The sequence below is a fragment of the Cololabis saira genome, chromosome 9, assembly GCF_033807715.1.
Source record: "Cololabis saira isolate AMF1-May2022 chromosome 9, fColSai1.1, whole genome shotgun sequence".
NCBI lineage: Eukaryota > Metazoa > Chordata > Actinopteri > Beloniformes > Belonidae > Cololabis > Cololabis saira.
In genome coordinates, this window is record NC_084595.1 from 43,826,030 (window position 1) to 43,853,423 (window position 27,394).

At 45.8% G+C, this 27,394-nt stretch overlaps 2 protein-coding genes across 3 annotated transcripts in view; both read left to right on the top strand.

The window, feature by feature from the left end:
- LOC133451318 (MARVEL domain-containing protein 2-like) overlaps nucleotides 1-11,730 on the top strand; it is a 46,795-nt gene extending 35,065 nt beyond the window's left edge. The window contains exons 11-15 of the mRNA XM_061730284.1: nucleotides 6,718-6,794; nucleotides 7,532-7,630; nucleotides 7,732-7,903; nucleotides 9,411-9,452; nucleotides 11,040-11,730. Coding sequence (XP_061586268.1) covers nucleotides 6,718-6,794; nucleotides 7,532-7,630; nucleotides 7,732-7,903; nucleotides 9,411-9,452; nucleotides 11,040-11,138 — 489 coding nt within the window. The 3' untranslated portion in view covers nucleotides 11,139-11,730. The remainder of the gene's footprint in view (nucleotides 1-6,717; nucleotides 6,795-7,531; nucleotides 7,631-7,731; nucleotides 7,904-9,410; nucleotides 9,453-11,039) is intronic.
- A 4,281-nt stretch (nucleotides 11,731-16,011) lies between these two features.
- On the top strand, nucleotides 16,012-26,758 carry gtf2h2 (general transcription factor IIH, polypeptide 2). Of its 2 annotated transcripts, XM_061730169.1 has the most exons (14): nucleotides 16,012-16,126; nucleotides 16,250-16,327; nucleotides 18,569-18,605; nucleotides 18,689-18,775; nucleotides 18,860-18,910; nucleotides 20,269-20,323; nucleotides 20,415-20,520; nucleotides 20,595-20,685; nucleotides 20,810-21,005; nucleotides 21,229-21,292; nucleotides 22,004-22,107; nucleotides 24,931-25,033; nucleotides 25,127-25,166; nucleotides 26,225-26,758. In XM_061730169.1, exons 1-14 carry the CDS (start codon nucleotides 16,071-16,073, stop codon nucleotides 26,333-26,335), a joined length of 1,179 nt encoding a protein of 392 aa, XP_061586153.1. In that variant the 5' UTR covers nucleotides 16,012-16,070; the 3' UTR covers nucleotides 26,336-26,758. The 2 variants fall into 2 exon arrangements, 1 of the variants encoding a protein (XP_061586153.1); XR_009783155.1 differs by lacking the exon at nucleotides 26,225-26,758 and having other exon boundaries at nucleotides 22,004-22,100; nucleotides 25,127-25,142.
- Nucleotides 26,759-27,394: the final 636 nt, after the last annotated feature.

Consider the following 27,394-nt stretch of genomic DNA (forward strand, 5'->3'; position numbering starts at 1 on the left):
ACCGTGTCCTAACTGCATGCGATGCGAGCGAGCGTGCTTAATTTTCTATTGGACTGTCCAAACTGGCTGCGAGCGACGCAGAGCGACGCAGCGCGCCGTTTTGAGCTGGACTTTTGTCGGACGCCCGGTTTCTATTTTCTTCCTGTCGCTCGCGTTGAAAGCCGGTTGAAAACGCTGTAGGAAACAGTCATTTCAATACAAGAACCTCAATAAAGTGGCAGCTGGCTGGAGGGAGATCGCCAGGGAGCTGGAAGGTTCTGATAAGATAATATGATATAATAATAAGATAATATATGGATTAGGATATAGGATTAGGGCTGTTCGATTAATCGATTTTAAATCGTAATCGCGATTATGTAATTAGAACGATGTTAAAACGTGAAAATCGATTTTTTTTTTTTTTTTTTTTTTTTTTTTAACCTTGTCTGCACACATATTAATGATTGATGGAAATACCTCTCAATACCTGCGACAAGTGCCCCATCGGAGAGGCTCTTTAGTGTAGGAGGGGGCGTTGGAACATGCCACCAGGCATCCCTCAAGCCAGATGCGGTAGACCGGCTCGTGTTCCTTGCAAAAAACTTGCAAATGTGAATAGCAAATGTAATGAGTGACATTACACACCTCTACCTCCTTCATGGGTTGCATTATTATTTAGCATGCAAAGACCCAGTTTAGTTTAATTAGAAAATGTCTTGTTTTATTTAATTGGAAATATAACTTACTGTATGTTTGCAAGTGCTGATTTGCTGATTTTTTTTTTTTCAGAGATAAAACTTTATATTTTATTATATTTTTTAAAACTTTTTTTCAACTTATTTTACAGAGTTTTGCACTTTATTCATTAATTTTTTGTTTAATAAGAGCAAAGTTTGCACTTAAAGCCCAATGGGGCAAATTTTCAATAAAAAAACAGCATATTTGAAATAATTTCTTTGCCTTTTGTCAATTCACAAAATAATCGTAATCGAAAATCGGATTTTGAGAGAAAAAAATCGAGATTTTATTTTTGGGCAAAATCGAACAGCCCTAAATAGGATAATATTTCTTTCTGCCACTTTATTGAGGTTTTTGTAGTGAAATGAGGAGGAATCATAGAGATAACTTTTCATTTCAACTAAATGGATCAGCCGTTCCTCATCCATGACTGTTTCCTACAGCAATTTCAACCGGCTTTCAATGCGAGCGGCAGGAAGAAAATTTAAATATCACAATATCAAGCTTGTTTTCTGTTTAGAAAGTACAAACGTAGGAAGATTACAAGTACTCACCCATTTTGTCTCTTTACTCTTTTAGGAGTTATTTTAGGAGTTTCTTTCAGGAGCGCATGGGCGGGTATGTGCAGTGAATAAAGGCTGATTTATGGTTCAGCGTAAAATCGACGGCGTAGTCTATGGCCTACGGCGTAGCTGTCAATCCAAATAACGTGGGGGCCCATGACGCTTTCAGTGTGGACAGAGCGTCCAATGCCACGCAGTGCGACGCGATAGTCGGACGCTTGCATGCAGTCAGGACAGGCTGTTATCCCCTATAAACTCATCTGTGGTGACGCGTGACCAGGAGCCAAGTTAAGACATAAGCAACGTTCTTAGTGAACATATCTTTGATCATACATCTGGAAAAGGTTCTAAAATCATTTCCAAACTGTTCGGTGGCCATCATTCTCCAGCGAGAGAGATTATTCACGAGTGGAAAGATGGGGGCAGTTGTGCACGTCCCAGTAAATGTACCCTGCTAACCCGTGGGCTGCCCAGCGTCTGGTCACTGGTGGATTTGGCTGGTTTAGTGACCACAGGGCCGGGGCCCCCTGCAGCCAGCCAGCCCCGACCCCCAACTACCTAAAAAATACATTTAACAGAGGCTTTAATGCAAAGTAACGTGCACATGAAAAAGGCATCCCAGTTTACACAGCAGGAAATGCTGGAGTTGACCCCACATGAGGAGGTAAAATCATTTATGTTGAATCAATCAATCGATAAGCAACCAAACGTTTATGGCACTTTTCCACTAGTACCTACTCGGCTCTACTCATCTCAACTTGGCCGGGTTTCTTTTCCATAGTAATTCAGAAGTAGGAGGTTGGAGAAGCTGCTGTGACGTTTTTGATATTGTGATCTAAATGAAGAAGACAACAACATTAAAGATGTAGAACCTGGAGGAGATGATAAATGTGCTGCTGGGTCTGTGGATTGTGTTCAATATCAAGGTAAAAAATGAGAGTGAGAGAAGCTTCAAGCGGCAACGCTTTTTTTTTTTGTTTGTTTGTTCATCTCTGCGCTGCTGAAAGTCAGCTGGAGCCGTGAGCAGCTATGAAGAGACAGAGCTCCTGGTAGATCTGGTCGTTCCTTATCGCCCGTCTAGATCCCTTTTTAATTCTCTCCTCAGCACCAGGTTTATGAACATCTGACCCTCAGAGTTGGATCAGAAACAGACTTTTGTACTCCCATTGCTGGTTGAATAAAATGAACGAAAAGCCGTCGGTCTCTTTCTCTGATTTCCTCCTCCTGACTCAGACGTCTGACTCCAACCCCCCGACCAATCGGTGGCCTGTAGTGATGATGTCAGATACAGCCGACTCAGCCGCTTAGAACCTCGGCAGAATAGTTACAGAAAAGTATCTACTCTGCACGTTAGTCCCCTAGTGGAAAAGCGCCAAGGCGCGTTGAGTCGGGCTGAGTAGGTACTAGTGGAAAAGCGCTATTGGTGACCTAAACCAGCTGATGCTCCGGCAGGTCAGCTGCTCCCTGAAGACACGCAGGGTCTTCCAGTTGGGCCAAAGTTTCCAAGAAAGGCGTGACATCATCCAACCTTGTTGGTTTTAGAACTGACCTGATGTGACGTGTTCATTGCTGATCGTCAGCACTGTTTCCTGTCAGTGAGAACGAGTCTGCATCTCCAGAAACGCAGGAAACGGATCAGTTTACCTCGGGTTCGGGTTGTAAGGCACAACGTATGTGAGAAAATCAGTTTCATTTGGTTTTCCTTCCTCCTTGGGATGTAAATAAGATGTAAACGTGTTGGAACGATTGAGGAAATATGCTCTATAATCCCGCTACGCTTCAGGAGATCGAGAGGATCACACTCAGAGTATTAATGCGAGTCTCGCGTCTCTATATTTGCGTAGCGGTGCGCCTTTTAAATTCCAAAGATTTTTCGTACGCCAAACTTTGTGTTTTTTTTTTTTTTTGGAGGGGGGGGGGGGGGGGTTCCCATCATTACATTAAAACTTTTGGTATTGTTTTGTTTATGCCCAAAAAAAGGAATGTTTTGTTGGACACAATAATAACTGGTGCCATGTTTTTGCCTTTAAATATGTTTAAAGGTATAAAAAGATTAAAATTTTCACTTATAATTACATAAATTGTCTATATTTCATTACTTTATATACTGGCATGGGGTTACATTTGCATAAAATTTTAAAAACCAACTTCTCAAAAATTAAAAACCGAAATAGACCAAAAATAGAAAAAATTCAAACGGAATGTGGTAAAAAATAAAACCGATTTCCTCCGTCTCTGTTTCCTCCCTGGATCTGTTTGGTAATTCTGACCCACGATGTTTCTGAAAGCAGTTCTATCAGCATTCTGGGAGCTGATTGGTCCTTACAGCATCATTAGCTGCAATACTTGCTGTTGAAACTCAATATAATACTAGTAGTAATATGTTGCATAACTACAGTCATATAATTCATGCAACAACTGAAAAAACTGTTTTAGTAACACTAACACAAATCAATATTGGAATCGAATCAAATCTTGATAATCGATTCTGAATTGGAATCGAATCGATTCTTGACATTTGAATCAACCCCCAGCCCTAGTTACTAGCACGCTGCTCTCATGGAGAATAGTTAAAGTACAGGTTTGTGAGCACCAGCAGCCCAGAGCTGGGACTTCCATGTGCGAGCCGAGCCACGCCCGTTTGTTTGTTTCCCTTCGTGATCAGGTTCCTGGTCCTGGCTCATGTTTCCACTCTGAAACGGGCCGGACGTGTTGAGCTGCTTCGTGGAGCAGCCTGGAACCAGGCCAGGAAGTGTGAGGTGTTTACTGCCCGTTCAGGATGGTTCCAGCATCAGTTTCTGGGCGTGGCGTGTTCATGGCCGCTGGTTTCAGTGGGACGTCCTGCTGTCAGGACTACGCCACACTGACGGCTGCCTCGGCACTTTCCCAGCAGCCCCTGACCTCACGGAACAGGCGCGCGGACAGAAGAAACTTCCTGTTGGTGGTTGTGATGGTATCTGGGGTATTTAGACACGCCGGGCCGAGTGGAGGAACCGGTCGGGCCGGTCCGGCAGCACGGCTCATACGACTAATACTACTGTCATTTAGCAGACGCTTTTATCCAAAGAGACTTACATGTAGGGATGGGAATTGATAAGATTTTTTACGATTCCAATTCCATTTTGGATTCTGCTTAACAATTCGGTTCTTTATCGATTCCCTTATCGATTCTCATTTGGGGAAAAAAAGGACAACAATGAGGCAAATGGAACTAATATGATAGGCAGCGTTCGTTAGTTAATTAGTTACCAGCAATATTATTAGCTAAGGACATGCTAACGTTGAGAATTACTGACATTAGTCCGGAGTGGATCGAAAACGAGACATCCATTGATTGTTATTGCTGTTGTGTACACAAATGTTTTTGCATGTTGGTAGTTTTTCCTCCCTTTGACGAAATATTCACTTAGCAAGTATTTCAAGTTGCCCTGTTGTCTCTTTTTTTTTTATTGAAATATAGCCAAATTTCTGAGCGTTTGTATTGCTTGGGCGCCGTGTTTACTATTGACTGCTGGCTAACGCAACGTGTGTAATGATATCGTTTGTTACCACTGGAATCGAAAAAGGGAATCGTTTGCAAAATTTGCAAATAATTCCAAAGAATTGAAACACTGGGAACCGGTTCTGAACAAGAACCGGTTCTGGATTCCCATCCTTACTTACATGTGAGAGAACAAACACACCATTTCCCCTGGGGAGCATTTAGGGTTAAGGCCTTGCTCAGGGGCCCGAGGTGGTTCATCTTGGTTGCCATTCCGGGGCTTGAACCTGGATCCTCCAGACCCAAGTCCACCTCTGTAGCCACTAGAGCAGTGTTTCCAAACCCTGGTCCTCGTGGGCCCCTGTCCTGCATGTTTTAGATGTTTCCCTGCACCAACACACCTGATTCTAATTAATGGTCCTAATTAGCTTGTCACCAAGGTCTGCACAGCTCTGTTGATGACACACATACTTTTATCACGGTGTGCTGAAGCCGGGTAACATCTAAAACATGCAGGATAGGGGTGCCTCGAGGACCAGGGTTGGGAAACACTGCACTAGAGTACCACCTCCCATACGTCCGGATGGTTAACCACTGGGTGTTCACCTGTTTCCTCCACCGGGTGTTCACCTGTCTCCTCACCAGTGTTGTGCAAGTTCATACTCATGAACTAGTTCAAAGTTCAGTTCCCATAGTTTAAAAATGAACAGTTCCCGTTCATAGTTCACCATTTTCATTTTGAACTAGTTCAAATTCAGTTCATTTCAATATTTTTAGGTGAGAAGTACGAATGAAACGCCCCCCTATCCTAAAACTGTTCACCGTATAGCAGTGGTCTTCAGCCCTGGTGCTCAGGGTTCTGAGGGGAAACATCTAAAACATGCAGGACAGGGTCCTGATATAAATGACTGTCATTAACAGACTTGTGCAGACCTGGATGACAAGCTGATGACGAGCATTAATTAGAATCAGGTGTGATGATGCAAGGAAACATGTAAAACATGCAGGATGGGGTCCAGAGGACCAGGGTTGGAGACCACTGCTGTATACAATCATGTATCGTACTAGTGGCTTTTCAACTTTACTCAGGCTGTAAATCTCCAACAATGTAGTCCATTATCAGTGTTTCTACCTGTTGCAGGTAAATCCTCCCCCTGAAGGAGCAGCAGTGGGACTGGGGTCGTTTGGGGCTGTTCGGTCTTCTTGCTCTTTCCTGATGACTTTGTTTGATTGTTAAGGACTTGCAGATATTTTCTCACACGGATGCTTTAACTCCACATGACGTTTCGAATTTAGTAGGCAGACGGACGAGGCAGACGCTTGGAGTTGTTTTCTCAGCGCAGGTGGACATGATTTGCTTAGAAAGGTTAGATTTTTACTGTCGGACTCTTTGGGAGACAATGTGTAAAATTCCCGCAAATAATGATAAGCGGATCATCATCTGACGCTGTGTCTGCAACGTTTCTCTCTTCACTGGTTATTGTAAAGATGCACCGGGCTCGGACCACCGTGGCCATGGAGCTGGTACCTCATGCTATGCTAGTGTGCAATGCATTGTGGGTAATGTAGTGTGAAGTCGTCGTCTTGAGTATTTTAAATGTGCGCGCCGCCCGCTGGTGAAATGAGAAGGATTATTCTGTAATAATTGGACGTAAACAGTGAAGCTGAAACTCGCATAATCTGAACAGTTAAAATTCCAGTTCGTGATTTGCAGAATGAACAAGTTCACGTTCTAGTTCTTTATTTGCAAATATGTTGCGTTCAGTTCAACGTTCTGACAAAAATTAACGTGTTCATGCACAACACTGCTCCTCAGCCGGGTGTTCACCCGTTTCCTCGGTTGGTCCCTCCCCCCGATAGGAGGAGCGTAACATCTGCATGTGTCTGTGTGTATACTGTGTATACCTATCTGTACTCCAGCTTCTCTTCTTCTAACCGCCCTGCTCTGGTCTTCAGGTAAAGAATGTTTCCGGTGAACCCGAGGTCCTGCTGTCGGATCCCCCCAGCTACAGCAAGCCCCTCTACCTGCCCGGGTGAGCTGCCTCCCCCACACCTCCTATGCATCCTCCATGCGCACCAGATTACATTTGCATCATTTTTCAGGTTCAAGTTTTGTCCCTCCAGCACAAACGCTGCACCGTAAAACCACGTGACAAGAATTGGACGCAGCGTCATGTTTCCATGGCAACCGACCTGAAGTGAAAAGCTGAAAAGACGCAACTACGATGGGTTTTTACCCAGAGTTGGCCATGTGTTTTCTATATGTAGCGCCCTTAGTCTTAACTATTGATCAAAACTATAATAATGACACTAACATTCACCTAGGTTCGGAATGAACATGGATACCTCGAATTAATTAATTAATTGACTCACGAGGAGAGAGTGAACGTGAAGTTGAACAGTGACAACTTTTATTGCCTCAGTAGCAATTATAAAGCAGTGCAAGTATTTGCATAGAAAAATATAACATATGTTTACAAAATAGAGTTCTTTCAGAATACAAAAAACCTGAAATAAAATAAAACAAAGTTCAAATAAGTGATTAAAGATCTGGGTTTGTCTCTGTCTTGAATGCACGTCTCCTTTTAAAGGGAAAGGAGAGAAGAGTTCCATATATTTTTGTGTCACTCTGAAAAGGGTAAAGTTTGTAAGTGTAGCGGGGCTGCAGCGCCCCCCGGGGGGGAGACGTTGCAGGACTGCTGATTCATATTCAGGAGGAAACCCAACTACTTGATGGGGCTGATTAATAAATGAGGTTTTGTACCCGCAGGGACTCGGACATCAGCAGTTCTGTTGGAGGCCTGAAGCCCAAGCTGAGAGACTACGATGCAGATTCTGGAGATGAGCTGGAGGAAGGGGATTTCAGTGTGTGAGTGTCTCGGACCGGTCCCGGTTTGGGTTTCTTTACAACAACCCATTTACTAACACATTTAACCACGGTGTTGCTGTTTTAATTCTGGTCTTCTCTAGTTTGTTTCCATCCATTCTGGACGAACAAGAGCGGCTGACCTATAAACGGGAGTTTGACCGGGACCACACTGAGTACAAGGACCTGCAGGCTGAGCTGGACGGCATCAACCAGGACATGGCCGACCTAGAAAGAGAGCTGGACCGGCAGCCGCAGGGCAGCCCGCAGTTCCTGGTGAGCTCTGGATGCTCTGGATCACTCACTCCTTCTCTGTCTCTGACTTCTCTGACAGCTGTCTGTCTGTGATTTGTAGTCATGTTGGACATGGGGTTAGTGGACAGTGTTGGTTTCTGTTCACCCGGGAGGCCGTAGTTATCTAAGTGTTTCTATCCGATCATTAAATGTCCGAAATAGATCCGATTAAGGTGTTTACATGCAGTTTAAAAGTCCGAACGATGTCTTATACGATCAGAAATCCGATTGAACTGCTGCATGTAAACGTACTGAGTGTCAGAGAAGTCTTTTCAACGTAGTTCCAATAACACTAGAGCTGTGCTGGGCCAGATTCCAGATAGCCTCGTCAAGGCAGGGGCTCTGATTACTCTCACCAACCCAGACACATCAACCCTGCAGTATAGTGATGCACTGAAATGAACATTTGTGGCCGAAACCGAAAATAATAATAAACACTTGGCCGAATATCGAATAAAATACGGAACATGGTTCTTCGCAGTTTTCCATTTATTTTGACCAATTTTTTCACCATTGCATACATCAAATAAATGTGCTTTAGGCATGCTTTTCAAAGAAAACAATCTTTTACAAAATTACAAGGTAGAAATATTTATTGAACATGAACAACTAAACCACCATGTGCCTTTCTGGAATGGCATGTGCATTTGTGAATTATGAGACTGTTCTAGCTCCATAGCAAACAGCCATTCTTGTATCATTCTCAGCCACTTTGAAATACTTCCACACTACTGACATTTTTGCTGCATTTAACACAGCACACGTCATTGATTGCATCATCTAAACACGCAGTTATTAATAATTCATGTTCTTCCCCACTTATTCCATCGAACACCGACGTGTTTTTCTTGCTATTCTCGGCTGAACAATTTCAGTTACCGAACATTCGGTGCATCACTACTGCTCTTATTCTGAAGGAGGTCACCCTCCTTTTAGCATTTCCTGCATCCCCTTTGGTGATGTAATAAATGGCGGCAGGCTGCGGATCTGCAGGGCTCTAGGGGCTCTGCGGGGCTCTAGGGGATCTGCGGGGCTCTAGGGGATCTGCGGGGCTCTAGGGGCTCTTTGGGATTCTCCGGCCCTCTCCAACCTGTGCAAAGCAATCCAGTTCTTTGTAGAACCTCTTTGGAGCCGACTCTGGCGCTGGTGCAGCACCAGCACAGCAACATTTAAAGACATTTCAAAAATCGTTCCCCAGTGTCCATGAGGAGCGCGGGGGTCCAGGGTGGTGGCCTCTTTGGTCGGCCGTCCGCCAGAAACCTCTCAGACTTCCTGGTGGAGGTCTGTGGTGTAGCCCTCCTCCCCAGACATGTCTGCTAACCTCCCGTCTGAGACTGGTATCAGTTCTGACATCTTACTGAACCTTCAGCTATAACATGAGAGCAGAACATTAGATGATGGGCAGGTTGGTCCGGGGTCCCAAATCACTTTAAACAAAGTAGTTGTGTGTGATTTCTTCCTCTGACTGGTTCCATCTGTCTGTTTTCAGGACGCCATGGGTGAATACACAAGGCTGAAGAACATCAAGAAGGTAAGGCAGAAACCAGTCAGTCACCTTTTCACCTGTATGAAGTCTCCAGTGGAACCAGACCTGCGACTAAAGTTGCTTTCGTCAATGAAAATTATGACTAAATATCGTCGTCAACGAACCTTTATCACCTGAGGAAAACGATACGAGATGCAACGAAAATGCTGGTCATGTGACGATAATTAAATATATAATGCAATATCGTAGAGGAATAAAAACAAGACTAAAATGTAGATTACAAAATAAAAACTCTGCTAAAATGTGTCTTCATTTTCGTTGACCAAAACGAGACAAAATGTTCTAGCAAATATCTTTAAAGAAGACCTATTATGGCATTTAATGTATATTTTAAACAGGCCTTGAATGTCTTAAAAACAATCTAAAGCTTGTTTTTTCTACATAAATCAGAAATTCTACCTCTGGGCCATGTCTCTATTTTTACCGCTTCTAACCTCCTTCTCTATGAGTGATTCTGAGGGGGCGGGGCTATGATAATGAGGCTCTGTGCTGATTGGTTGGGATGTAGAGAGAAACCGGTTTCTTGTTTTATATCGTTTTTTGCTTTGCATCGTTTCTCTATTTGCAGTGCGTTTGATGACGCTGCATTTGTCTTTGTTTTTTGCAGCCCGTTTTTTCATCTTTTTCTCTTTTTGTACCTCGTTTTGAGTTTGTGAATTTGAATCGTTTCTGTACTTGAAGCCGTTTTCCTTAACTGAGACGCATTAGGCCGTTGCAGTGCGTTTGGCCCTTGTCGGCCACCGTAAAAAAGAACCTCAAACAAGGTCTTTACAAAACAAAGACAAAGCAAGGCCAGTCAGATATTTGGAGAAACTCTGTTTAGTGTCTGTGGAGCATCTTGGAAGAGACACGAGGCATAGGAACCTCAGTCAGTCAGAAACATTCTCTTCCTCCACAGATATGTAATGACCAAACGTTCAATTAATTCATTTCATTCGTTAACATTGTCTATTTTATGTTATTTATTGGTGTTATTTGAGCCATTCACAGCTACTCTTGTTGCTATAACCTCAATCACATAATTGATGCGTGAAAGGTGAAATAGCTTGTGGATGATGACAATGATGGATTTGCATCTAACTTTCGGTCAGGTGACCTATGAACTGTCAATTATCCATCAAGCTCCACAATGATCATGTTAACATTAATGTCAGATAGATTTGTCCAGGATATTTCTCTTGCAGGATGGGAGAAGACACTAAATCAATGCATCTCTATTATTGTGTGGCATGAATTCTCAGAGTTTTGCGGATGCGGGCGGGAGTGGATATAAACACTGCGGGATCAGGGAGGAGTGTAACACACTAGTTGCGGTCGGTTATGGTCAAATGCAGCGGCGGGCAGGATGAAGAAAACAGTCCCATGCAGGGGAGCGAGAGGACGCTTCCTAGCAGCTACTAAACATCCCTTGAAATCAGTGTCTTATCTAAAAGGTGTTTGTGGCTGTAAAGGAGCACAAGTCCGTTCTTTGGTGTTCCTGGTGGTAAACTGATGCTTTACAACTCAGTCCTGCTCCAGTCGGCCATGTTGCTCTGTGTCTACTATTCTAATCACTACCTTCTCTCTCTGCAGTCCCAGGATTACCAGATCAGGAAGAGGAAGTGTAAGTATCTCCGGTCCAAACTGTCGCACATCAAGAAGAAGATCAGTGACTACGACCGCCGGCCGTGAGCGCCCCCCGGAGGCCGGCTGGAGTCCTGCTGCTCTGTTTTCCCGGGAGAAGAGGCCACGGTGGCGTTCAGTCCCGCCGAGCTTCAGGGATTCTCCAACCAACTTTTCCTGGAATCTGGGACTCCCAGCGAGAACTATCATGAAGAAGAGCTGAAGTGTATTGTTTTCTTCTTCATTTTTCAATGAGTTGTTTTCTTTCAGTGATTTTAAAGAGCCATATTTGTATTTTTTAGAGTTCAACTGTTTTATGATCCAAGAATGCAGCAAACCTAAGACGTGTTTGCATTTTGGCTTGGGTGACTTTGGTGCGTCTCTTCAGTAGTTCTTCTGTCCAGTCTGCATCTGCTGTGCTCTGTTTCCTGTTATCTTCCATGTCATCGGGTATCACATAGATCTGCAGCTTTATTCCTGTCAGATGGACATGAAAAGAGATGCAAGTGATTATTGATGTATCAGTCGCTTTGGAAATGATTGTAAAACCACGTCATGATTAAAACTGTTATTTCTTAGTGGTGAGAAGCCGCCGGGCTCTCCTGTGCCTTTCTCTGTGAAACATACGGTGAAACTTTAAATAAAAACTCTTGAACAAACATTTTTATGAGTTTGAAACTGAATTAGAGCCACATAAAGGATCCTTGGTAGTTTGTAGCTCCGCAGGTCCCCTGCAGGAGGAGGTTCGTCCTCCAGGAGCCCCTGGAGTCCAGTCCCGCTCCGGGGGCCCCTGGAGTCCGGTCCCGCTCTGGGGGCCACTGGGGTCCAGGACCCGGTCCGTGTCTCGGTTCCTCTTCCATCCCTACTTTGTTGCCTCCGCTGTCAAGTCTACTGTAGCTCTGTGAGCCACTGTTGTTAATTGATAAAGTCCTGTAATTCAGTTCAATTCCAAAACCGTTATTAATCCCTGAAGGGAAAAGAATATTTGCAGTAGTCATGATTTAATCTTCTTCAAAGATTCATTGAAGGGGTTTATTGCTGTGGGTAGGAAGCATCTCCTGGAGCGTCTGTCTTGCAGCGGATCTGAGGCCTCTGACCGAAGACTGGTGGGAAAAAGCTCGGGGTTGTCCGTGATCTTCTAGGGAGTATCTTCGTTTGCTCAAGAGGCTCCAGAGCAGTCGCCAGAACAGAGGCCGCTTCTTTCGCTGCTGCTTCCACCTGCCTGCTGTGTGCTGCTGACGTCCCCGACCCCCAGTCTGGCCCTCGGCAGGAGGTTCCCCCCTTATGATCCAGGTCCTGGTCCAGGTTTCTTCCTCCTAAAGGGGAGTTTTTCTTGCCACTGTTTGGCTTAAGGCTTTTCTCCCACTATAGGAGTTTTGTTATGTAATAATTGCTTAGGGGTTTATGTTCTGGGTCTCTGGAAAGCGTCTAGAGACAACATTTGTTGTGTTAGACGCTATACAAATAAAATTTGCATGATAGGAAAGTTTAAGAGCTAAATCATTCCATAAAGTTATCAAATGGTCCTATAAACAAAACTAGATTTTACATTTGAATATGAAAAACTCCTCCGTTTAAATTAAACATGATTCATTGAAAAGAACGTTTTAACATCAGACGTGGTTTTAAACTAAAATAATCTTGTATAATGTGGACGTTTAGCGAGGAGGCGAGCTCGGTGCAGGGCGCGGAACCTTTGTCTGGGGCGCATGTTTCCCTGAGGAAGTGGTCCACTGATGCACCGTCGTGGAGAGTTGCTGGTATGTAGAAATCTGCTTATTTCTTCTCCAGATTTCAGGCAAAAGCCCTAAAAGTCTTTTTTGGATTTCTGCTGCATTAGAGTCAGAGAAATAAAAAACATGACGAGACGAGACGATGTGGTGTTGTTTATCCTGTTCATGTTGTAGTTTATCAAGTTAATGTTGTTTATCCCGGTAATGTTTATCACGTTAATGTTGTTGTTTATCACGTTGATGTGGTTGTTTATCAGCATTTCTACAGAGCCACGACTGAAACCTCAAAGTCTCCTGAGATTGAATTGAAGGACATGTTTGTGTGTGTTTTCAGTAATTGTAATTGTAATGTATTTGTTTCAAAACAGGGACAGTTCACAATAAGACATGAATCTTGTACAGGAGAGTATTCATTGTTCCAGGTTGTAGCAGCTTGTTATTTTCCACCTGTAGTCCCTGGGCAGGTTGATGGAATAGTACATAAAAATTAGTATAGAAAAAATAAGTAAAAAAGCAGAACAAAGCAAAGAGACAATAGATAAATAGAAACATGGAAGCAGATTCAACAGAGCATGGGATCTGTCAGGTCTTGACACCTAAGATTTAAAGCAGGATTTTAAACTGTTTGCAGCACAAATAACTTAAACACAGACTGATCGATTGATCGATATCAATTATTGGTGGAGTTGGTTTAATTGACCGACTGTTGCCTCAACGTGGGCTTTAAGTTCACTTGAAATGATTCCGATGAGAATTGTGAACAGAAAACATTCAAATGGAAACTCGTGACATAAAAATTGTCATAAAAACAAGTGTGCTTTACACTTCCTCTCCACATCCGCACGTCACGTCATGTCACGTCACGTGACGTCCTACACCAGGACTAGTCGCCTCTCTGGTCCTGGGACCTGTGACCCCACTGACTGTGTTTCCATGCATCAATAACCCTTTTAAAACCCGAATATTAGCAATAACCCGAATTTGCACGGCCATGTAAACACCAATAACCCCTTTGAATAACCCGAATTTGCTCATATTCGGGTTTTTAAAAACCTGAATATGAGCCCTGGGTTACTCCTTTTAAAACCTGAATATTGGGTCATGTAAACGCCAAACGGAATATCCCCATCAAACGGAACAGGAATCTGTTTTCTGCACATGTTCTGTTCACAAGGAATCCTGGTCTTTTGAGTCCAGGAAGTTCTTATAAACACGGAGAAACCAAGACCAGGAGGAGACTAATCACTTCATAAATGTAATGAAGGATATGAACATTTCTGCATTTGTAGACGGTAGAAAGTACCGGGATAGAAGATTTACAAGAAGGTGAGAGAAAAGTTGCGTGAAGCAGCATTTGTTTTGAATTTGGATACAGGAAGAAGAAGTGGAAATAATGGGAATTGCGTCATCACGTTCTCCGTGCGTCGCTGGTTTGATCCAGATAAATGATTAATTACCATGTAAACGGAATGTTTCAGTAACCGGAATATTAGCAATAACCCGAATTTTGACTGCATGTAAACCTAGTCACTGTTGCTCCGTGAACTCCCCAGCAGTGACTGGTGCAGGGCCCGGTGGACGCAGAGGCTCAGCTTAAAGTCTTAAAAACCGTACCATTGACCTCAGTGACCTTTAGAAAAACTGGACGATGATGATGATGATGATGATGATGGGTTGAAGCCTCCAAGTGTGATGTTTGCATCGTCCTTCATCCTCCCTGACAACGATGCAGTTTGGTTTCAGTCGCTTACGAGCCAATCACTCCAAACATAAGACAAACGTTACTGCTACAGGAGACGGGTATGACACGCCTCTTTCTCGTTGCTTCTATGGGCTCCTTTTATTTTAAATACATTTTTCATTGAGTGTTTCCATCCCAGACTGGTTCGACCCAGATTACATCATTCTTAGATGGTAAAGATGGTAGTGCCATTGTTTGTGATGGTGAACTCTGAGTGTTCATGGCTCGGTGACGCCCCCCAGGGGGTGAGAGGAGCCCTGCAGGGTGTTGGGGTGTTGGGGGCTCTGCGTGAGGCTCTGGTCTCTCTGAAGACGTGCACGGCGCTGCTGAACACTCGGCTGGGATGCTCTCGATGGCACACCAGACGAGGGGCTTGCTTTACCGTCCGGGCATCTCCTGGGCTGAGTCAGTCTCACTGCTCTTACTTCTCACTCTCATGAATGATGAAAGGTGTCACAGATCAATAAGGATGTTTTACCATCCAGGAGAGCATACAGGACTGTCTCAGACAATTAGAATATTGTGTTAAAGTTCTATATTTTCTGTAATGCAATTAAAAAAACAAAAATTTCATACATTCTGGATTCATTACAAATCAACTGAAATATTGCAAGCCTTTTATTATTTTAATATTGCTGATCATAACTTGCAGTTTAAGATTAAGATTCCCAGAATATTCTAATTTTTTGAGATAGGATATTTGAGTTTTCTTAAGCTTGGTGCAGGAATCCCTGGAATCTTAATCTTAAACTGCAAGTCATGATCAGCAATATTAAAATGATAAAAGGCTTGCAATATTTCAGTTGATTTGTAATCCAGAATGTATAACATTTTTGTTTTTGTAATTGCATTACAGAAAATCACAATATTCTAATTTTCTGAGACAGTCCTGTATATTCTTTTGCAACAGCAACAGTTTCGTTGTAAATGAGGCGTACAGGTGACTCATTTGGGAAGGTTGGCATGATAAACGTGTACTTTTCAGTCCAGTCATCGCTAAAGGATCAGTTTTCCACATCAACTTTTCATTTCATGGCCTTTGAGAGCCATTTACCTGTGAAGAGACCTTTTCCTGTCACTTCCGTGGTTTGTTTTTCAAGTGCTCCATAAATAAAGTTGACTTAATTGAGTTGAGGCAAAATATCTCTATCACTCCTGGTGGAGGACTGTATAGGACAGGTGATAGGAGACTGGCTCATAAAGGCTAAAAATGCCTTCAGTTTTGTAATGAAATGGGAAAAAATATATAAATAATAACCTTATGCCAAAATGTGATTTTTATTTAATTTTTATTTGAGAGTCCGGCCCCCAAGGTGGTAAAATTCTGGCCCTCTGACCAATATAGTTGGTGAGCCCTGATTCAGGGCCTCTGCTGCCGTCAGAATCAGAACTGAGGACGTTTGGTCCTGACGTGGAACTGGTGTGGATTCTTCCCAGTCCTGTTTGACCCCTCTGACCTGTGTTCAGGAGTGGGAGGACGCGGACGCCAGGACCTTCTTCTCAGTGTTGGTGATCTGAACAGACGTCATGGACGAAGAGCCGGAGAGAGCCAAGCGCTGGGAGGGAGGATACGAGAGGACATGGTGAGACGGCCGTCCTCCAGGGTCTGCCCTGCAGGTCTGTTGTCTCCCTGGGACTGGGAGTGACGCGTGTGTGTGTGTGTGTGTGTGTGTGTGTGTGTGTGTGTGTGTGTGTGTGTCCTGCAGGGAAGTGCTGAAGGAGGACGAGTCGGGCTCCCTGAAGGCCACGGTGGAGGAGATCCTGCACCAGAGCAGAAGGAGAAGGTGAGACATGTCCCCCCGTCTGGAGACGAGTCGGGTTCATCTGTTTCTGATCCTAATCCAACCTTGAATATATTACAACGGGGGTCAGCAACCCGCGGCTCTGGAGGTGCTGAGGGCGGCGCTTCTTCTTTAGCGCCGCCCTAGTGGCTCCTGGAGCTTTTTCAAAAATGTTTTACCTTTTTTTTTCTTCTTTTTTTTTTTCTTCCTTTTTTTTTTCCTCTTTTTTTCTTCCTTTTTTTATTTTTTCTTATTTTTTCTTATTTTTTCTCTCTTTTTTCTTCCTTTTTCCTTTTCTTTTTAATCTCAACATTTTGACTTTTTTCTCAACATTTTGATTTTTTTCTCAACATTTCGACTTTTTTCTCGAGATTGTACTTCAACATTAATCTCGACATTTCAACTTTTTCCTCGAAATTCTGACTATTTCCTCGACATTTCGACTTTTTTCTCAACATTTCCACTTTTTTCTCAACATTTCCACTTTTTTCTCAACATTTCCACTTTTTTCTCGACATTTCGCCTCCGCCATTTGCCTTCATTCTAATACAAGACTAAATTTTTTGCGGCTCCAGAAATATTTGTTTTTTGTGTTTTTGGTCCAATATGGCTCTTTCAACATTTTGGGTTGCAGACCCCTGTATTACAACCTCCGACAACAGCTACATGTAACGTCACCGTTCTGTTATTGATTTAACTTAACTAAGCCAAAAAGAAAACTGAATAAATAAATAAATAAATAAAGAGGTGGGCACTACTACGTCCCCCGTGCTGCTTCCCCAGGGTTTGGTAGGATGAGCTGCAGCAAGGTTCCTCGGGTCACCGGCAGATTCACACATATCTGGATCATTCCAGTGTGTTCACGCAAGACATAAGCATTGTCTTACAGAAGGATCATTGCTGTGCACCAGTCTTAGTTCCCAAACTATTTGAAGTTCAGTGCTCTTCAGTGAGAAAATGTTGAAGAACGTTGTCAACCGTCCCGGGAGGGGACGTCCCTGCAGCTTCATGCCCGCTCCGACCCGCTCCGACCCGCTCCGACCACGCCTGGCTCAGGGCGGTTAACGCTTCCAGTGGGGTTAGTTAGGAAGAGTTTCTGGGGGAATCTTCCTTCAGGGAATCTCACAGTGCTTATAAGATTAGAACAAGTACAGGAAAAGGTCATTATCAATCAAATGTAAAAAGTCAGAGACTAAGAAGTGGCGAACAAACACGCCAGTCAGCGTCCTCTCCTCTCTCCTCTTTACTCTCCTTAGCAGTTAAAAGCTTTCCTGAATAGGAGGGTTTTCAGGCCTGTTTTGAAAGTGTGAGACGGTTCCACAGGTGCTGATGAGCAGAAGACTCGGCCCCCCAGGGTGGAGAGTCTTGTTTCTGGGACTCGGAGGAGCAGCTGTCTGTAGATCTGAGGGAACGGGTGGAGGTTTGTGGAGGGATGAGGTCTTATAGGTGTGGGGGTGCGTGTCCATGGATGCATTTATGGATGAGTAGCAGGATTTTGTAGTTGATCCGGGAAGAGACGGGGAGCCAGTGCAGCGTGTGAAGAACGAGGGTTATGTGTTCGTATTTACAGAGTCTCATCAGGACCCTGGCAGCAGCTGTTCTGAACATATTGCAGCCTCTGGATGTTCCTGCCAGGGATCACGAAAAAGAGTCTGTTGCAGTAGTCCAGCCTTGATGAGATAAAGGCATGTACCAGTTTCTCTGCATCTGGTAGGGTTAGAGTGGGGCGGAGTTTGGAGATGTTCCGGAGGTGGTAGAAAGATGTTTGCATAGTTGTTGTATGTGGTTGTTGAAAGTGAGGTGGGGGTCAAATGGAACCCCCAGATTTGTGACTGGGATAGAGGGATGCCCTGGCCGTTGAAGGTGAGTTGGGATATGGGTAAAGTCTGGATCTGATATGGTGCCAAGAAGGAGAGCCTCAGTTTTGTTGCTGTTCAGCTGAAGGAAGTTGTTACTCATCCATGCCTTTATCTCCTCAATACAGAGGGTGAGAGATGACGGGGCTGCAGAGGGAGTGGGGGAAGTTCTTATGTAGAGTTGCGTGTCATCGGCATAGCAATAGAAGGATATCCCATGTCTGCTGATGACATGACGAGAGGAAACCTCTTCTTCTGACAAGAACCAGGATGCAGGACTGAGGTCCACAAACCTGGGCCTGGCCTCTGGACACGCGTGTTTGGTATGCATGTCCACAATGCCCCGCTGCAGCTCAGACGTCCTGACTGTCCTGTGTGTTTCCTCCAGGGTGACGGAGAGCCATGGACGAGTGAGGCTGGGCATGGTGAGTCCCAACCAGACCAGCAGACCGCAGCAGAGGGGAGGGTTGTGGTCCCAAACAGGCCTGACGCGTGTGTTGTGTTGCAGATGCGTCACCTGTACGTGGTCATCGATTGTTCCCGCAGCATGGAAGACCAGGACCTGAAGCCCAACCGCCTCACCTCCACGCTCAAGGTGCTGTAGGACCAGACCGCACTCACACTGGCTGCTTAGCTGGCCTGACCGCCGTCTGTAAACCCTCCTCTCTTCTTCTTTCAGCTGATGGAATCGTTCATTGATGAGTATTTTGACCAGAATCCCATCAGTCAGGTAGGTTCCCACTGAACCAGAGACGTTTCATTTGAAACGAGACACCCCACTACGGTTCAGTTTCCTGTATCTGTGTCATGTGGGTTTCCCCATTCCCTCGCCCCTTTAGGAGACTAATGCTGCGTTCCATTTACCTCGGAAATCAGAACTCAGAACTGGGAATGGCATCACAGCCGAGTTATCAGCATTCCAGTTACAAAGTCGGAAAACAAGATGGCCATGTCCACGAAAGCGGTTCTAGTGCTTGCCTTGTCCGAATACAAGCAACTTCTGGACAAATATGCGGCCCTTCTGCAACTTTCAAACACTGTGGACGAAGAAGAAACAGAAAGGAGCACAGCTCTCTTCTACTTACTGTTTACAGCCGGGGCAGCCATCTTGGAATGTTAACTGGGGGGTGGTGAAGATTCTCCGACTTTCCCAGTAGGAAATCCCTCTTCGAAGGGCGTTCCAGTTGAAAATTCTGACTCGGAACTCAGAAATTCCAACTTCTGAGTACAATGGAACGCGGCATAACAGCAGGTGCTGAGTCTATTGAGTCTTATGGGAAAAGTGAACATGAGCACAGATTATTACCAATTCCTTCGCCCCATAGTAACCTAAGTAAATATGGGACCTATTTTTCAAAAGCCACATTCCTTCTGAACATTCTGACACCAAAATGGCAATTTTCAGACAGACAAATTAGGAGAAAATGAACTTTGTTTGAGACCTGTCTCTGTCTGAGCAACACACTCTCGTGAGATTTGGCTCTCATCGTTTTCCTCTCTGGTGGTGCTGATCATAGACGTGTGTGTGTGTGTGTGTGTGTGTGTGTGTGTGTGTGTGTGTGTGTGTGTGTGTGTGTGTGTGTGTGTGTGTGTGTGTGTGTGTGTGTGTGTGTGTGTGTGTGTGTGTGTGTGTGTGTGTGTGTGTGTGTGTGTGTGTGTGTGTGTGTGTGTGTGTGTGTGTGTGTGTGTGTGTGTGTGTGTATATATATATATATATATATATATATATATATATATATATATATATATACACATACATACATATATACGTATATATGTCTATGGTGCTTACAACTTTTATACATGATCCATCCCCACACACTCACACATTCACAACACTTCCAAAACGATGTGGGGAGAGGGGCAACCACGTCCACTTAGGAGACAGGAAGTGGATACCATTTTATACCATTGGCAGAAACAGTAATGCGTGATCTTCTGTATAGAGTATCTTTGACTGAACCACTGGTTTCAGTCTGATCGGGCAGGTGGTCACATGGTGTCGCGGTCAGTTCCTCAGGGCTAATGGAGACGTGAAACGGACCCCATCACATTGCGTGTTGTGTGTGTGTGTGTTCCTGTTCACAGGTGGGTATCATCACCACGAAGAACAAAAGGGCGGAGAAGCTGACGGACCTGGCAGGTGAGAGCAGCGGCTGGTTGAAGTGACTGCAGGCTGGTTTAAGTCAGACCGTGTGTGTTCTACCGGGACGTGTCGTCTTCTTTCCCACCAGGAAATCCAAAGAAACACGTGAGCGCTCTCCGTAAGGCGGTGGACACGCCGTGCGTGGGGGAGCCGTCCCTGTACAACGCCCTGAGCCTGGCCACTCAGACCCTCAGGTGGGTTCTGCTCTGACCCGGGCCCTGACCGGCCGCTGTGACGCGTCACTCACTGTCTGTTTCTCTCCATGAAGGCACGTTCCTGGACACACCAGCAGAGAAATCCTGATCATCCTCAGCAGCCTCACCACATGTGACCCCACCAACATCTACGAGCTCATCAAGGTGAGCTCCACCTGGAGGCCAACCATTCATCCACACCATTAACTCTTAGTTTTATTCTGGTAAACTGGAAGCCCTTCCTGTGAGGGCTGTGAGCAGCCACCAACCCGAGCTTGTCGTCCTGCAGACGCTGAAGTCTCTGAAGGTGCGGGTGTCGGTCATCGGGCTGTCGGCCGAGGTGCGGGTCTGCACGGTTCTGACCCGGGAGACGGGCGGGTCGTACCACGTCATCCTGGACGAGGCTCACTACAAGGAGCTGCTGCTGCTGCACGTCAAGCCGCCTCCGGCCAGCTCCTCCTCCGAGTGCTCCCTCATACGCATGGGTCAGTACCGGGACCGGGGACCAGGGGGACGGGGCAGTACGGGGACCAGGGGGACGGGGCAGTACCGGGACCGGGGGGACGGGGCAGTACCGGGACCGGGGGGACGGGTCAGTACCGGGGACCGGGGGGGCGACTCCTGGTCCGGACCACATCCTCTTAGACCAGGAAACCACGTCCAGCAGAGCTCCCAGCTGACGTTGCCATGGCGATTGTGTCTCCTCAGGCTTCCCTCAGCACACCATCGCCTCGCTGTCGGACCGCGACGCCAAGCCTTCGTTCAGCATGGCGTAAGTTCCCGGGGGGTCTGGGCGGGACCGTGTTTTAGTTTAGTTTAGTTTATTTAGTTTATTTAGCAATATAAAACAAATTGAACAATAAATGTAAAAACATTGAAATAACATGCAAGGAAAGGAAGAAGCCTGGTGGTTTCTATAGAATAATTTCCATATATGAATAAAAAACAAGACAAAAGCTACACAAGGGGGAGTAAAAAAACACAAAACACAAAAGAAAATGTAACTCAGATTAAACACTACAAAGATGAAACAATAAGAAAGTTCTTTAAATGTTTTTTGAATATTGGCAAGGATGGTGATGATTTAAGAGATTTATTGAGTGAATTCCACAAGTGGGGAAAGATTGATGTTTACATGTTCTACAAAACGGTAAATTAAAATCATCTTTGTGCCTTGTGGCATAAGAATAAATATCGGAATTAACACAAAAGAAATAATGAAAAGAAGAAGGAAGATCTTGTATATAATTTTTAATTTTGAACATAAATAAACGTGTTTGAAAAATGTTAATTTTATTGACGAATAATAATGAATATTTAATGAAAAGGGGAGCAGATGGCTCATATCTGTTTGCATGTGATGTCATTCTGAGAAACCTTTTTTGAATTATCAGTAATGTATTAGTATATGTTGAATGTGTGGAAGCCCCAACAATGTTGCTGCAGTGTTCTCTGTGTGTGAGCGTTTGTGTCGGTGTTGCAGCCACCTGGACCACAGCGGCCCGGCCGGCCTGTCCCTGGGCGGATACTACTGCCCACAGTGCCACGCCAAGTACACGGAGCTGCCCGTGGAGTGCAAGGTCTGCGGTACGTACCCGTACCTGTACCTCTACCTGTACCCGTACCCGTACCTGTACCTGTACCTGTACCCGTACCTCTACCTATACCTGTACCTGTACCTGTACCCGTACCTGTACCCGTACCCGTACCTGTACCCGTACCCGTACCTGTGCCCGTACCCGTACCTCTACCCGTACCTCTACCCGTACCCGTACCTCTACCTGTACCTGTACCCGTACCTCTACCTGTACCCGTACCCGTACCTCTACCTGTACCCGTACCCGTACCTCTACCTGTACCCGTACCCGTACCTCTACCTGTACCTGTACCCGTACCTCTACTTGTACCCGTACCCGTACCTCTACCTGTACCCGTACCCGTACCTCTACCCGTACCCGTACCTCTACCTGTACCTGTACCCGTACCTCTACCTGTACCCGTACCCGTACCTCTACCTGTACCCGTACCCGTACCTCTACTTGTACCCGTACCCGTACCTCTACCTGTACCCGTACCCGTACCTCTACCCGTACCCGTACCTCTACCTGTACCTGTACCCGTACCCGTACCTGTACCTCTACCTGTACCCGTACCCGTACCCGTACCTCTACCCGTACCTGTACCTGTACCTGTACCCGTACCTCTACCTGTACCCGTACCCGTACCTCTACCTGTACCTGTACCCGTACCCGTACCCCTACCTCTACCTCTACCTCTACCCGTACCCGTACCCGTACCTGTACCTGTACCCGTACCTGTACCTCTACCTCTACCCGTACCTGTACCCGTACCCGTACCTCTACCTCTACCTGTACCTGTACCTGTACCCGTACCTGTACCCGTACCCGTACCTGTACCCGTACCCGTACCTCTACCCGTACCCGTACCCGTACCTGTACCTGTACCTCTACCTGTACCCGTACCTCTACCTGTACCCGTACCCGTACCTCTACCCGTACCCGTACCTCTACCTGTACCCGTACCCGTACCTCTACCTGTACCCGTACCCGTACCTCTACCTGTACCCGTACCTCTACCTGTACCCGTACCCGTACCTCTACCTCTACCTGTACCCGTACCCGTACCTGTACCTGTACCTCTACCTGTACCCGTACCCGTACCTCTACCTGTACCTGTACCCGTACCCGTACCCCTACCTCTACCTGTACCCGTACCCGTACCCGTACCTGTACCTGTACCCGTACCCGTACCCGTACCTCTACCTCTACCCGTACCCGTACCTGTACCTGTACCCGTACCCGTACCTCTACCCGTACCTGTACCCGTACCCGTACCTCTACCTCTACCCGTACCCGTACCCGTACCCGTACCTCTACCTGTACCCGTACCTGTACCTCTACCTGTACCTGTACCCGTACCCGTACCCCTACCTCTACCTCTACCCGTACCTGTACCTGTACCCGTACCCGTACCCGTACCTCTACCTCTACCCGTACCCGTACCTGTACCTGTACCCGTACCCGTACCCGTACCTCTACCTGTACCTCTACCTCTACCCGTACCTGTACCCGTACCTGTACCTCTACCCGTACCTGTACCTGTACCTCTACCTGTACCCGTACCTGTACCTGTACCTGTACCTCTACCTGTACCCGTACCTGTACCTGTACCTGTACCTGTACCCGTACCCGTACCTGTACCCGTACCTGTACCTCTACCTGTACCTGTACCTGTACCCGTACCCGTACCCGTATCTGTACCTGTACCTGTACCCGTACCTGTACCCGTACCTGTACCTCTACCTCTACCTGTACCCGTACCTGTACCTGTACCCGTACCCGTACCCGTACCTGTACCCGTACCCGTACCTGTACCTCTACCCGTACCTGTACCCGTACCTGTACCCGTACCTCTACCTGTACCTCTACCTGTACCCGTACCTGTACCTGTACCCGTACCTGTACCTCTACCTGTACCCGTACCTGTACCCGTACCCGTACCCGTACCTGTACCTCTACCCGTACCTGTACCCGTACCTCTACCTCTACCTGTACCTCTACCTCTACCCGTACCTGTACCTGTACCTCTACCTGTACCCGTATCCGTACCCGTACCCGTACCCGTACCTCTACCTCTACCTGTACCTGTACCCGTGTGTGAGTGAAACGATAGGAATGAAAACCACACAGTTCAGGACGGAGGCCTCCGTTTAAAAGGAAGCAAAGGATGGAAGTGATGAACAGACCTGGGAATTAAAATATGAAAGTGTGTTTTAACGGAGAAAAACCTTTATTTTGAAAGTGTGCCGTTGGAATAATCAACTTTCAGATACAAAACATATACAACATATTTACAGGTCATTTAGTTTTTATTTTTATAACATCAGGACCAAAAAAATACAAAAGTAGAAAACCACACCCACCTAGCAAATTCCAACTCCATCCATCCATCCATCCATCCATCCATCCATCCATCCATCCATCCATCCATCCATCCATCCATCCATCCATCCATCCATCCATCCATCCATCCATCCATCCATCCATCCATCCATCCATCCATATCTGTCCATCTATCATCCGTCCATCCATCATATCCATCCCTCCATATCTGTCCATCCATCCATCCATCCATCCATCCATCCATCCATCCATCCATCCATCCATCCATCCATCCATCCATCCATCCATCCATCCATCCGGTGCGGATGATCTTATGATTAAAATATTACATTTTCTCTCATTCTTCTGACTTCCATTGTTCCCCTGATGTTTACCTCCACATTCTTCTCTTCTTCTCTGAAATAATACATGTGAGTGTGTGTGAGTGCTGATTGTTGGTGAGCCAGCAGACATGCTGAAGGTGAACTGTGCTACTCTGCTCCCTCAGGTCTGACCCTGGTGTCGGCCCCTCACCTGGCCCGGTCCTTCCACCACCTGTTCCCCCTCCAGAGCTTCACGGAGTCTCCAGCGAAGGAGCTGCAGGGGCTGCGGTAGGTCTTCTGAGCTCACACACACTCACACACACTCACACACACTCGCTGGGACCCGTGTGTGGGAGCTGAACCGTCTTGTTCTGGTTTCAGGTTCTGCCAGGCGTGTGAAGGGGAGCTGAAGGATAGAAGTGTGAGTAAGACGCTGCATGTTCCTGATGTTTGGGATGTCTGTTCTCCTGCATGACCTGTGACCTTTGAACTGCTGCAGATATCTGCACAGGTCTGGAGGTTAATGAGCTGGAGCTGCACGTTCAGGACTTCTCTTAGCACTTTTCCACTAGAACCTACTCAGCCCGACTCGACTCGACTCGCCCTCGTTTCTTTTCAATACCCAGATCAGAAGTAGGAGGTTGGAGTGAAGCTGCTGTGATGTATTTGATTGTGCGACGCAAACAAAGAAGTAAAGGCGCCAAAGACGAAGAACATGGATGAGTGGATATACAGGACTGTCTCAGAAAATTAGAATATTGTGATTTTCTGTAATGCAATTACAAAAACAAAAATGTCATACATTCTGGATTCATTACAAATCAACTGAAATATTGCAAGCCTTTTATTATTTTAATATTGCTGATTATGGCTTACAGCTTAAGAAAACTCAAATATCCTATTTCAAAAAATTAGAATATTCTGGGAATCTTAATCTTAAACTGTAAACCATAATCAGCAATATTAAAATAATAAAAGGCTTTCAATATTTCAGTTGATTTGTAATGAATCCAGAATGTATTACCTTTTTGTTTTTTTAATTGCATTACAGAAAATAAAGAACTTTATCACAATATTCCAATTTTCTGAGACAGTCCTGTATGTGCTGCTTGTTCTGTGGCATTTATTTGATATGAATTTAAAACGCCATTGTTCTTCAAAATAAAATCAGAGTCAGAGTCGCACATCCTGACTCAGACGTCTGACTCCAACCCCCCGACCAATCGGTGGCCTGTATTGTACTGTACTGATGATGTCAGATACAGCCGACTCAGCAGCTTAGAACCTCGGCAGAATAGTTACAGAAAAGTATCTACTCGGCACGTTAGACCCCTGGTGGAAAAGAACCAAGGCGAGGTGAGTCGAGTCGGGGCGAGTAGGTGCTAGTGGAAAAGCTTCATTTCTGCCGTATGCCTCTCATCGTCTGTCTGTCTGTCTGTCTGTCTGTCTGTCTGTCTGTGTGTCTGTCTGGACCTGCAGGTGTACACCTGTCCATCCTGCTGCAGCGTGTTCTGTGAGGACTGTGATCTCTTCATCCACGACTCGCTGCACTGCTGTCCGTGCTGCGTTCACAGTCGGAGCGCCGCGTGAAGCCGGGGCGGCCCCGCCGGTCCAGGCCCCGCCGGTCCAGGCCCCGCCGGTCCAGGCCCCGCCGGTCCAGGCCCCGCCGGTCCAGGCCCCGCCGGTCCAGGCCCCGCCGGTCCAGGCCCCGCCGGTCCAGGCCCCGCCGGTCCAGGTCCCGCCGGTCCAGGTCCCGCCGGTCGGTGAAGCCCATGCCTGAGCGGACGCACTGATGCACTCATGCAGCCTCTGGACTTTTGAGCGGATCAGTTTGGGAGGGTTGGACCTGGTTCTAGGGATTGTGGGATCATCCTCCTCCTGATGGAGCAGCTGGACTCCTGCTCTTCTTCAGACATCACACATTCAACAGCATCACTGTAGACGTTACACCACTTTGAGGGTGAAAGGATAATAATAAAACCGTTTTTTTATATTGTTATAATGCTGGAAGCAGTCATGTCGTGTGCTTTTTCTGATGGTTTGTTTTATTTTCCAGTTTTTTATTCTGGTCTACAGTTCAGTACATAATTAAAACCTCCCATCACCAGCTGAAGATTAAGCTTCTTAAATGAAGAAAAGACTGGAAACAGAAAGGCAAGTTTATTTTTAAAATAAGTTTAAGCAAAAAAGCAATAAAATAAAACATAATTGAATTGTCCGGATTCAAATCTGAAGTACTCTAGAAAGAATTATAAAGCTTTTAAGTTCCCAAAAGGTAACATTGACACGGTTAACATAAATAGCTGGAGAGTGGTTTAAAGAGACTTTACGAGTGTTTGACGCAGTGGAGTTCAGGCTGAACCAGCAGCCTTTGGACACAGCCTGTCTGGGGCAGAGGAAGAAGACGTCATTGGTCATACTCGGTTACAATCAACTCTATTTAATGTCAAAGGCTGATAAATAGCTGATAAATGTGAGGAGTGTGATGTCATAGACTAGAGAGTGTTGAGCATGTGCTTCTTAAATGTGGCATGTATGAGGTTGAAAGAAGGCTTTAAGAGACAGGCGCTGCGCCCGAAATGCCATACTAAACAGTATATACTAAAAAGTATACTTAAATTCGGCACACTTCAGAGTAAATATCAGTAG

Excerpts from the sequence above, each read along its gene's own strand:
- gtf2h2 (XM_061730169.1), top strand. The coding sequence starts at position 16,071 with ATGGACGAAGAGCCGGAGAGAGCCAAGCGCTGGGAGGGAGGATACGAG. Across the intron at positions 16,328-18,568 it reads CACCAGAGCAGAAGGAGAAG|GGTGACGGAGAGCCATGGAC; the intron begins GTGAGACATGTC and ends TGTTTCCTCCAG. Across the intron at positions 25,034-25,126 it reads AAGGAGCTGCAGGGGCTGCG|GTTCTGCCAGGCGTGTGAAG; the intron begins GTAGGTCTTCTG and ends TTCTGGTTTCAG.